This window comes from Ceratina calcarata, unplaced genomic scaffold (assembly GCF_001652005.2).
Source record: "Ceratina calcarata isolate Rehan_Ccalc_2016 unplaced genomic scaffold, ASM165200v1 scaffold554.2, whole genome shotgun sequence".
Lineage (NCBI taxonomy): Eukaryota > Metazoa > Arthropoda > Insecta > Hymenoptera > Apidae > Ceratina > Ceratina calcarata.
This window is the reverse complement of record NW_017176727.1, coordinates 620,378-632,917: the sequence shown is the minus strand read 5'-3', so window position 1 is coordinate 632,917 and position 12,540 is coordinate 620,378. Positions and strand designations below refer to the sequence as shown.

The following is a 12,540-nucleotide window of genomic DNA, read 5'->3' as shown; positions in this document are numbered from 1 at the left end:
ATAGTTTTTAATCATCTGCTCTATAGGAAACGAATTCAATATCGTATATTATGGATTCCGTTCTTTGTTATAAAACTAAAAGCTAGAAAAAGTTAAATAAAAATAAGCATAAAAAAGAGCGTGAAAATGGAAAAGGAAGAAAAATGTAGTGTAAATCTTTGTTCCAATGTACTTTATAATTCTTACCTTGCATTATGGCTACTGGCTGCCGCGCTGCCGATATAATTAAATAAGTTCTTTAATTGTGAAGTATAAAGTATTAATGAATGGAAACAAATGATAGGAAATGTATATGCCTTACATTCGAAGGAAAGACATACATTGAACAATGTAGTAAAGTACCAGTTAAAATGATACGAAATATAGTTAATAATTAAGAATAATTTCTTGTGTTAAGTATGCCTTGCCTTTAATGACATTTTTCATGGTATTCTTAAATTTTACTTCAATCATTCTAATCCATATAACATAACAGAAGTTAATTATATAAATCGTTTTTCTATAATTCACACAACATGATTCGGAAGATTAAAATGGAAGCTGAATGGAATCATTAACAAGAAACAGAAATTAAATTGAAGTGACTAAAGACAGCGGTATTTCAGATATTTTGTCTCAATTCGTTTCTTGCATCATGTATTAAAAATTAATAGATAATTACATATTATAGTGTTGAGTAAAAAAGGTATAAAAATGAACAAAAATTATGTTTGCTACAGAGAAATAAATAATTATAATGATGGAAATATGCATATAGAAAAAGGGGAACGATGTAATTGGGATATAATTCAATAATGATAATACATGACACGGAGTGTCATACCAATGTACATGAAGTAGAGAAAATAGCTAAATAAATGTTACTACTTATTGATGATACTAAAAATGTGTGCCTTAGCTTTCAAGAATAAAGTAAATTAACGATATTTGCTAGTTTAAAGCTTGCAATGTGAACTGATTTTAGCAAAGCATGCATTGATTTGTAAAATATACCGTATAAATCCTGGTCATCATAGTACAATGTAATATTGTACGTAAATGTAATTAGATGTATAACACTATAAATGCGTCTTTAAATTATAAGTTGTTATGCTCCTATTTATAATTTTCGGAAAATACGGTATATGACGAATTATATACTTCAATATGTATATATTTTATACATATCAACGTACATAATTTTAATTTGCATAACAAAATATTGCAAGCAAACTAATGTAACTAACAATATATGATAATCTGCAAACTTTCTTATTGTTTTCTTCTTTTATTGTCAGAAGCATAATTATAAATTTAATGAAACTAATGAAATTAATTTTCGAAAGTATTATGATTAACTAGTAAAGCATATTGCTCTTAAGTGAAGTATACTATGTGTTGAATCAACATCATCATGCAATATAGAATTCATTACTGCAAATCAAAAATTTTTTTCCATACTAAAAGAAGACATATTCGTTCAGTATTTGTTATAAAAGGGAAGATATTCAAGAGTATTAAATGGTTCTGTGAAACTTTCCCTTTCTTTAAAAAGAAAACTTAAACTCAAGTAGTACGTCTTAATGCTTCATATTAAAAAGAGCTATAAAAATACGAATAGCTTAATACTGATGAAACATTTGTCCTTGTATTTATAATGTATTTTCTAAATCAAGTGAGATCAAACTTTTAGATACAAGTATATAAACTAAAATCTATTGTTGCAGTCATGAATGTAATGGACGAACATATAGCACCAGATGTGCAGTTGTTAAAGATTAAATCTATCGTATTATTTTGTTAACTTTGCTGTTTAACTACAAGAACTTATAACAAAATGCAAATAACTTACTTGGCGAAACCAATAAAATCTTCGTGATTCGTATTCATGTACGCAAGTTCACAGTCAACCAAGAGTATCAATTGTTCCTTGCACATCTGCTCTCGTTGTCTAACATAAGTAGTTATAATACGTTCCGTCTCTTCTCTCAATCTAGGGTAACGTGACATCTGTCGTGTGAAATAAATTATGTAAAACGCGTACGTAACTTAGAAGAGTTCGTGAATGACAAAAATTCACCTACCCTATCAGTACAAATGCGTACGACATTACTGAGTTCCTGTACTACTAAATCCACGCATTTGAGACTAGGTTCTTTGAGTCTATTGATTTGTTTCTTGACTATTGCCTCGAAGGCCATATCAGGTGTAAACAAACCTACTCTGATACCTATGACATTACAACATGGTTAATGATTTATTTTTAAAACCATTGCTATAGTTATTTCTGTCATGATGTATAATCAGAATACTGACACTAGGTAACCAGAGAGAATTACATACCATGAATATTTCTAATAGCAAAAGCAATTTCTCTTCTCAATTCTTTCTCATCAAATTCCATTTTAACTATTTCGAATGGGAAACGTTCGTGGAATAATCTGTTTATTTTAGCACCTCCACTGAGCTCCATTGTATTGATTTGTGCTGATCCTGAACCTTCTATAGTTCTTTCGAAATCTGACTGAAGCTGTTGTATCATCCTTAAAAATGTTTTTCTTTCAATCAATGCATAGACAAGCACTAAACTTCAGTATTAGTTGTATGGGCAGAGAGTCATGATATTTAGTACTGTAATGTTGAATATAAATTCTACATAGTTCATTAATGCACGACAGTATTGTTTATTACTGAAAACATTTGTCACACATGTTTCACTTTTTAGTTTGTTAAATAAACATGTATTAAAATTTACATGCAAATAGCACACACATGAAAAAAATATGATACCTACATAAACATTTGAATTGATCTGAAAAATAATAAAAAATTAAAAATGTCAAGACCCTCTACCCATAATGTATCTTAAAGAAGAGCTAATGAAACACAAGTTTTAGTTTTGATACTATGTATCCATTATAAAATGGACAGTTCATTTATGTTATTGTTATACATGCATAATTTTTTTTAATATTTATATCTATATTAAGACAGGACCTGTCGCGATAGAACAATGATTTACGTGTAACAATCTGCATAAAAAAGTACTTACTGCAACATAGCTTTTGTTTTTATGGCAGGATCATCAGGTCTAAAATGTTTATACTGTTCTACATCCTTTTCCAACGTAAGCAATTGTTTCTGTAATCTATCCCTTAATGCTGGTAAAGTATCCCTAATATGATTTGTTAATTGTTGATTCAAAACACGTTGTAAATACGGTGTTCCTAATCTATCTGCCAGGTGCCGGTAAGATGGATGGCTAACATATAATAAAATATTTTTAATTTTTCATTCAGAAATTATTTACAAGTTACTTTCCGTATTATTCATCTATACCTCAGGAAAAATTTTCTTTCTGCTGCCAAAGCATTTTTTATATCTTTCCGACCTTCTATGTCCTTTTGACTTCTATTGACAACGCCTATGTAACCTCGTCTTAACGGCAATAATTTGTTTTCTAAAATATCTCTTGCATCGGTACCTTCGTCCATAAGATCCAATTTTGTAATAACACCAATTGTACGGACACCTTAAGGAATGTGAAAGTATAAAATATTGTTATTAACTAGCTGTAGCTTTTAACTACATATTAAACAACTATAAATATATACCCTGCTGATCTACTTCTTTAGCAAGTTTAAGAGCATCACTGTTTGCTAAATCTGTATTTGCTGGAGTTACTGCCAGTATAAGACAGTTCTCCCTTTTGATAAACTGGAAGATCATAGCTTTAATTTGAGCTTCTATATCCGCTGGCTGATCTCCAATTGGTACTTTTGTGAGGCCAGGTAAATCAATCAATGTTAAATTCAGAACTAGGAGCAACAAATATTAACGTTAATCAAAATATTAATACATTCCAAACTAAAGCATGATAAGAATGTGTATTTACCATTAGGGGAATAAACTCTTAAATTTATTGGTATATTAGAAATACCCTTATTACTCCCTGTAATTCTATCTGTTTCTGCTTCGATTTCCTTTCGTACTTCATCAAAATCCACAAATTTTTTACCTTTGCAATGTAGAAACTCAGCAAATTCTATAAGGATTAAATATTTTATTTAATAATTTATGAAAATGGTCCCCTTTTAGATCAAATTTCGAGGTAATACATTACTATAATATCTTTAATTGCTAGACTCTCGTATTATAGCGCAACTAAGTGTTTCACTCAATTTCAGCTTATCAAAAGTTCATCGTTTACAGGAAATGTGATAAGTCTATAGACGACAAAATTAAGATGACATACTAACTTCACATGGCAATCCAAGCTTTGTGAAAAATACTAAGTCGATAGAACTTTTAATTTAAAATACTATATTACAAGATAAGATACCAATATACTAAATTGTATTATATTAATTAATATGTTTCATAGAACTAGCCGCTAAAGAAATGTTTGTTTTAATCTGGAAATTTCAGTTCGATTTCTGATATTTTCGCAGTATATTTATCTATGATTACTCACCAGTTGTACTATTAATCAGTTGCAAGATAAGTGGTCTTCTGGTCACAATACCTGATCCTCTAGGTAGGAAGTCTCTGAAAAGAACAAAAATACATTGCAGTTATTTAACTGTGCAATGAAACTATGGATAAGCAAGGTATAATATGACTTTCAATATACATATACATACTGTATATATATTTATTAATTGAACATATTAAACTATTTATTATCTTTATCATAGAAGTTCATTGTAATTATCCTTCTAAAATAGTAATTATATACATGTACATAATAAGTTTGCGAGTAACATCTTAAGTCTGTCACATATACTCATATATTAGTACTTGTAAAATTAATATGTCTAAGAAACTGATTAAAATTCCTCTTGATAAATGTTTCATCAAAGAGGCTAATTCAATAAGTAATAAAACTAAACGATCTAAAGTGCGAACAATTAAATGAATAATTCTGTTAGTTGCATGCGTACTTTGGTCAATTCAGTAGAAGGTTAAATATTTTAAGCAACGGGAAAGAATAACCGTTTGACAGGTCGCTGTGTAGGCGGCCTCAAATCATGAAGATATAGTTGATTTCGATGTAACGATCAATAGATTAAAATAGTTAACCTAAAGTGGTATAGAAACGAGCAACAGTCAAATTAAAATAAATGATGACGGATATTAAAATTATAACGTGGCGCAGCTCGCCACGCCTTTAAGCGTTTGAATATCTGTCTGTCTACGATTAGTAACCGACTAAGATAGGAGAAGTGTTATAATGACATAAGTCGGAATACTTACTTCCCAACAAAATTCTCAAGTACGGAACTTTTTCCAGCACTCTGGCCACCCACCACTGCTATTTGTGGTAGATCAAGTTGCATGTGCACCCCGAGTTGTGTGAACGCATCCTGCAGCTTGTTCACGATCGGGATTAATTGTTCCATACCCGTGTTCCCTGCCATTTTGTTGAGGTTGTTTCTTCACTTCTGCCCAAGAACACAATCGTTTCAAGTTTTCACGGCTGTGTCCTATGGGCGACACCGAGTTATCACCACTTCCACGGACAACCGTCAAGGGTAGCTGTTAGAAGTGATCCTATTCGTTTTCCTCGAAAAGTGCACTACCAAAATGGCCGATTTCGCGACGACACGATGCTGTACGAATCAAATTTCACCGCATTTTTCCGATACTCGCGATCGTGCACCGATCACAAACGAAAGCTGTCAGGCATTTGATCTACTGCAAGAGAAAGCCACAGCGCGACAATCTACGGTCGTTGCGTTCACATAAATGAGATCCAGCGTACGGAACTCGACACTCGACTCGACGCATGTAACGTTTTCAATCGATAATCGAAGCATGCGCACAGCCGGTTTTGTTGTGACCCACTTTTCATCGCGAGATAAAATCCATATCGTCCTCTTGCCGCTGACCTTTTTTCATGTATCACAGTAATTTGCCAGGTGAAGGAAGTTAGGACTATATATTTCGTCGTTCGTCGATCCTGTCATGATAAACACACAGTTTCTCTTGAATCCTGGATCTGCTCATTATTTGATTTTAAATATTACGCGGCGAATACTTTTATTGGCGCCGAACATTTATAATCGTTAAAAAAATAGACAGCAACCAATAGGAATCCAACGTTCTGCCTCCTTTATTATTATTACTTTTATTATATTCGTATGAGATCAATCATGAATATCATCAGTGAATATCACTCATTCATCAAATATCATCATTAGACGTATTAATTAATCTTTAATATATATATATATATTGATACATTATACAAATTGTAATATCCCCAACAGCACTCAACATTACAACAACGTTGCAATAATATTGTGCTGCAAGATCGCAATATTTCAAATAGTGTTGCTGCAACATTACTACAATGTCTCTAGTCTCGTCATATAATATTGCAGGCAATAGTGCAAACGAATTTCAAGCATATTTCTATTTTTCATAGTAATATAGTTTAAAGCCAATAAAATTCACATATTGGAGGAAGCAAATCTGATTCTCTTCAAACTTGCCTCGCATTGGTTTAAATTAGATTCGCGTCTAACGCGATTGAACGCGATGAACAATTCCTCGTTGAGCAGGGTTTGTGTATAAAATGAATAAAGATCGAAAGTTTGATTTAAACTGATTCGTTAAAAGTAGCTCTTAAAAATATAAATTAATTACAAATCTAGTGCACACGTATGTATGTACATATGTAAGTGAGGGCGCAAATAGTATTTTCCTGCGATACGAGTCCAAAATGTCAGACATTGATAAATGGATGGAAATTGCAAAAGAATGCAAATATCTCCCCGAAAATGACCTCAAGGTAAAGAAAATATGCAGGGTATTATTTGTTTTGACATCAATTGGATTACATCATGTTAATCTTGTTACATGAGAAATGTGTAATCTCATAGGTTACTTGCAACGGTTACTATTCCTCTTAATACTAATGAAATCAATTTTATTTTAGAAACTTTGTGACATTGTATGTGACATATTATTGGAAGAATCAAATATCCAACCTGTATCCACTCCGGTAACGGTATGTGGAGATATTCATGGTCAGGTAAGTTTTATAGTTATGTTCTAACCTCTGTCCATTCGAGATAAGAATGTCCATTCTGATAAGTGAAGTATGTTCATTAGCAATTTATTTAATTTATTATAGTTTTACGATCTAGAAGAATTATTTCGTAATGGAGGCGCCGTGCCTGAAACAAATTATATATTCATGGGAGATTTTGTAGATAGGGGATATTACAGCGTCGAAACATTTACACGCCTACTTACACTTAAAGCAAAGTGGTCTGATAGAATAACATTGCTTAGAGGAAATCATGAATCGAGACAAATTACTCATGTTTATGGTTTTTATGGTGAGAGAATATTTCATTCTGAATTCATTACATATTAATAATATCTTATTGTATTTGATTGTTTATTATGTCCAATGCAGATGAATGTCAAAATAAATATGGCAATGCTAATGCATGGAAATATTGCTGTAAAGTGTTCGACTTACTAGCAGTTGCTGCCGTTAGTATTAAAAAATAATAAATGAAGTTACTGCGTATGTGAATTAATATGATTAATAATAAACTATACATTTTTTTATTTAGTTAATCGACGACCAAGTACTTTGTGTACATGGTGGGTTATCTCCAGCCATTAGGACACTAGATCAAATTAGGATGATTGAACGAAATCAAGAAATTCCACACAAAGGTATTATCAAGGCTTTATAAAATTGTAATATGTCATTGTTTTTATTTAATTTTTTATTTCAGGTGCTTTTTGTGATTTGGTTTGGTCCGATCCAGAAGATGTTGAGTCATGGACTATTAGTCCACGTGGAGCAGGTTGGCTATTTGGGAGTAAAGTAACATATGAATTTATGGAAATCAACGATCTTAAACTTATTTGTAGAGCTCACCAATTAGTTCACGAAGGTATGTACTATTGTAAAATGTTCAGGTAGAATTTTATGTAATAATATTTTACATACGTTTGATTCTTTACAGGGTACAGATACATGTTTAATGATGCACTTGTGACAGTATGGTCAGCTCCAAATTATTGTTACCGTTGCGGTAACGTAGCTAGTATTTTGCAGTTCACAACTGTCGATCAAAGAAAACCAGTACTGTTCCAGGCAGTGCCTGACTCTGAAAGAGTAATTCCACCTCTAACTATTACACCATACTTCTTGTGATTTAACCTAGTTCTCCATTTGTTTGGATGCAGACAGGTGGTATCTGCGTCTAGACTTTACGGAATTACATGACTGTTTCTTCATGTTGACGGACACAGGCTGATACTTTGACGGAGTATAAAATTTTCGGAAGTATATCAAAGGATTATATATTAATCAGACTTTTAATTTTTTAAACGTGTTCTTTTATGTTTTTATGAAGATGTATTATTTATAAAACAACGTGTGATTGCCTACTTAGGAGATGTCTGCACGCGATTTTTTTTTTTAGAAAATTTGTCACTATTTGTATTTTAAGCATTTAACTTTTATACGTAATACGTCTGCCATTACATCAGCCTGATTTTTTTTTAAAAAAAGAATTCGCATTGAAATAAATGTGATCACTCTATGGTCTAGACGCTTTTGCTGTCTACTGTGTACATTCTGTAAAGCATTCGCATCTCAGAGGAGAATTGTGGATGTATCGTTCGAAAAGCTAAAAGCTTTTAACTAAAGCACGAACGTGAACAACAAATGGTGTACGAATGAATAAATGGAAAAGAAGGAAAGGACATTTAAACATTCCTGAATAGCAGTCTCTGAGTATGTTGAATGCTTATTGATATTATGATCGTTGCGCATAGAATTCAGGTTTATTAAAGCGTGAGCATATTGTATACTACTGTTAAGGTCTTCCTGAGTATATAATTGATCTATTTCTGGTTTAGATACTGTGTGCTGCGTGCAATTCTCTTTTTTATTCTAGTTGAGCAAATCAGTGTTCTTAGCAGCATAAATTCGGCGATTCTGCCGAAGTACAAATAGTATGTAGCAGTAGCCAAAGTTTTTCTGCGTAGATAAGGAAATTGAATAGAAAAGCTGTATTATATAATAGAAGTTTTGTTATTAATTTTTATTCACATGACAATGTTATATTTTGTTTTTCTTTCCTCTTTTATTATGAGCTTAATATTAACTTCTGCAACATATCTGTAAAGCATTAAAAAATTTTTCGTACTGTCGGCCTTCTCAGCCACATTTCACATTTTTGTGTACAGGGCAACAGTTTTGAATGTTATATTATATTTTCAGAATCTTTATACATTGTATGCCAAATCGCTGTCGTACTGAATAATTATAATAGCTAGATCGCCATAAGTTCATTAATGTAGGGAGCAACTTTTAACAATCAATACCCTTAGTAATGTGCCTCTAAATTAATAAGCGTTTGTGTAATATAATGATACGGTATTAATACATAATTAAAGGAACGCACCGGCCATTGCGTATCATAAGCCTGAATTCTGACCATCGATTTTGCTAGCTCATGATATTCCTAATCGATCACAGACCCGACGAATATGGCATTGGCACTGGCTGTCAAGTTGAAGCTACTCTATTTTGAGTTTTGTGATATAGTTCAAGCGAGGCATGTGAAAATTGCGTCGACGTTTGTAACGATTTTCCATGTCGGATCGTTTGAAAATGTTTTGAAGACTTGTTATTTAAAAGAAAAAAAATGTTCAACTTTAGAACAGTGCCTTCGGAATTATAACACGACGGTCTATCAGAAGTGAATACTTTCTACTGACGGATAATCATAGACGAACTAGGACAGATCATATAAATAACAGAGAGCTTAATAAGAAAGCGTGAGAGAAATTCTTTTCACTTTTTTATATTCCAAGAATATAATAATTCCTTTATCAGATTTCGATCTCCATTATTATGTCCTAAGCTATTTCGACGTCCATTTCGATGATTGCTTTACATGATACTTTTTACATTTTACAATATTAATAAAAAATACAATTTATATATTATATATAAATATGTCTTTGTATTAATTATATAAATATATTTGCTTTGTATTTACATTATCAACATTATAATAGATAGTTCGTTATATACAGGGCAAGACACGGAGTTTACGTTACAAACTCGACTTGTCGGTTTTGCAGCCTCTAATTATCGTAAAAAAAGGCGGTGATGCGCGAGAATGCCTATGTAGTGCGGATATTTTAGAAATCGTAAAAGTATTAGCCTCTGTGTCTACTTAGGTATTCGCAGCAGTCACCATTGAAATGCCTCTGTCTGTGATCGCTTTAATCTTATCGAAGTGTCCAAGCGCTTGTGATAATTTACATCGGTAAGCTCACAGGATTAAAGACAATGACATTAAAATAATGAAACTAAGTTAGCTTAATAAATTATTCTGTGCAGGAGCTTGAACACTGCGCATAATTCTTAAAGATCTCACAGGTAGACAACATTTTAACGATCGTGTACCTTGAAAGTATAGATTTTGTTATGTTAATGTAATGAAACGTCTGTAATAAAAATGCGCAAAAATTGCAAATGACATTATCAATAATACTCCCGTTATTATTGTGATAAATGAAGAGTACAAATTATAAATATATATACAAATATATACATATATACAGGCAATATACATATATGTACATACGCGTATATATATTGCGAGGTATTACAAGAAAAAGAACTATCAGTTGTAGGTATGGGTGTGGAACAATAAAGATTACGTCAAATCTGTTCATCTTTAATTAGTTTATTTACTTGTAATAATATTATTTTCATCGTATATATATAATAATTCTATTTACTCCTTACTATTTATATATAATAATATAGTGTATTTATGTTCAGTATGTATAATATATTATCTACATTTATAATCCCTATGAAAGGCATCTCCAAACAGACTTCAGATTTACTTTTTTTTTTAAAATATCTTATTTATTCATAAAAATACAGGGGGTTTACGCGCCATTTGTGAAGTCCAGCCTGTTTTGCCCGGAACCGATAGCTTCCGATTTATTGGTCGGATGAACAACATTATATTATATCTTACAATCTTTAATTCCTTGCAATAACAACGAATTTATTATTATAATTCTTTTCAACATCATTTATATACACGGCTTTATGCAAACAAATTTGACTATTTTTCTGCTGATTACAATAGAATCGCGTTCATGTTTTACTCCTCGTTGTATTCTATTTCGTGATCACATTACTTAATAATTTATTTGTCGTACGAACGGAAACGATCAAAGGTTAAACGATTTCGAAAATCTATTATACGTAGAGCGAAATGCAATGAAAATGCAACGGATAAGCTCGACGAATACTTTCAATGAAATCGTTTATTAACAACTGGAAATAAATTAAAACTAAAATATAAATTTTTATACGATAAATGTATAATAGACGCGTTCTCTTTTTTACCGACTAGAGTATTTGGTTTAATTTGCTTAGCATGCATAATTGTTGAAACAATTTGCAAAAAGAGAAACTGGGAACAGCAAGAGTTTTAATATAAACTGCACTACTTTCGTTACATAAAAAAATATAATAAAATATCTAAGTACAACATCTATAAACGATTCATCAAAACATTATAAAATATATAAAATGTGCGAAACGATATTTCAGTAATTTCTTATGAAATAATAAAGGAGCAAATACACGCTCAGTATAAAGCTCGAAATCATAGAAGAAAATGACCGTCGAACGTAAAAGAATTGAAAACTTTATTCGAGGAACGAGATATCGTATATTTCGCGTGCAAAAAAATTGACGAAAGAACAATTAGTAATTAGCAGCGATTGTTGCATCCGGTTCCCGGCAGAGCGGCGATTCACACGGCGCCCAAATCTCAATTACAAAAGGAATATAGTTGAAGGTAAATGAGACGATAAAAATGTACTTCCTAAACGTAGGTAGAAATTGGTAACTTTGACTCACTCATTGAAAAAGTATTTCCTCTTGCCAATCCGGCATTCGTGGTTTTCTTTCTGCCCGTCGTTTTTGGGTTAACGTTTGTTTACATCACGCGGTTCTTCGTCTATACCGTGACAAGCAGCATGCTTCAGTGTGAACCGAACTGTTTGAAATGATAGTGCGTGCTCCAACTGTCAGAAAGTGTTTCTAATGTTTTAACAAGACAATTAACAATTGTACTGTGGTTTCGGTGTTCATCCTGATGACCATGAATCGAAGTAGACGTCTCGGTAATCTTTAAACAGTATTCTATATTACATGTATGTATTTACAAAAATTATTTGGAACGCTGCGCTGTATTCACATTCGGTAACGTTGATGTTGCTTACAACTCGAACGAATGAAGTGACTCAAACTTTACATGTATGACTTCAAACTGATAGTTCTGCGATTATTAGTAGGTATTTGAAAACTGAACGCAATTTTAAAATGCGTCGTATCATCAATGAAATCGAAGCCGAAAAGAAATGGTGAAACAATGATAAAGTTTCTGATCTTTCGCTACGTAAATTTCAAATGGTGAATGTATGTTGCGTATAATTTGGCTCATACTTCTTCTTACAACCGATTCGTGATTAGAAAGACTG

The 12,540-nt window shown here is 31.9% G+C and overlaps 2 protein-coding genes across 11 annotated transcripts in view; one reads left to right on the top strand and one right to left on the bottom strand.

Moving 5' to 3' along the window:
* shi (dynamin-1 shibire) overlaps positions 1-5,795 on the bottom strand; it is a 21,708-nt gene extending 15,913 nt beyond the window's left edge. For 8 of the 10 annotated variants that reach the window (XM_026817077.1, XM_018031510.2, XM_018031514.2 and 5 more), the window contains exons 1-10: positions 5,236-5,795; positions 4,454-4,527; positions 3,875-4,024; positions 3,594-3,797; positions 3,319-3,511; positions 3,032-3,241; positions 2,323-2,522; positions 2,064-2,209; positions 1,832-1,989; positions 187-213 (exon numbers count right to left, since the gene is read on the bottom strand). In XM_026817077.1, coding sequence (XP_026672878.1) covers positions 187-213; positions 1,832-1,989; positions 2,064-2,209; positions 2,323-2,522; positions 3,032-3,241; positions 3,319-3,511; positions 3,594-3,797; positions 3,875-4,024; positions 4,454-4,527; positions 5,236-5,399 — 1,526 coding nt within the window. In that variant the 5' untranslated portion in view covers positions 5,400-5,795. The remainder of the gene's footprint in view (positions 1-186; positions 214-1,831; positions 1,990-2,063; positions 2,210-2,322; positions 2,523-3,031; positions 3,242-3,318; positions 3,512-3,593; positions 3,798-3,874; positions 4,025-4,453; positions 4,528-5,235) is intronic. The other 2 variants (XM_026817081.1, XM_018031511.2) reach the window with 1 other exon arrangement.
* Positions 5,796-6,251: 456 nt separating this feature from the next.
* PpV (Protein phosphatase V) lies at positions 6,252-10,713 on the top strand. The gene is made up of 7 exons (XM_018031641.2): positions 6,252-6,775; positions 6,923-7,018; positions 7,121-7,328; positions 7,409-7,488; positions 7,572-7,677; positions 7,740-7,901; positions 7,974-10,713. The coding sequence occupies exons 1-7, from the start codon at positions 6,707-6,709 to the stop codon at positions 8,162-8,164; spliced, it is 912 nt and encodes a 303-aa protein (XP_017887130.1). The 5' UTR covers positions 6,252-6,706; the 3' UTR covers positions 8,165-10,713.
* Positions 10,714-12,540: the final 1,827 nt, after the last annotated feature.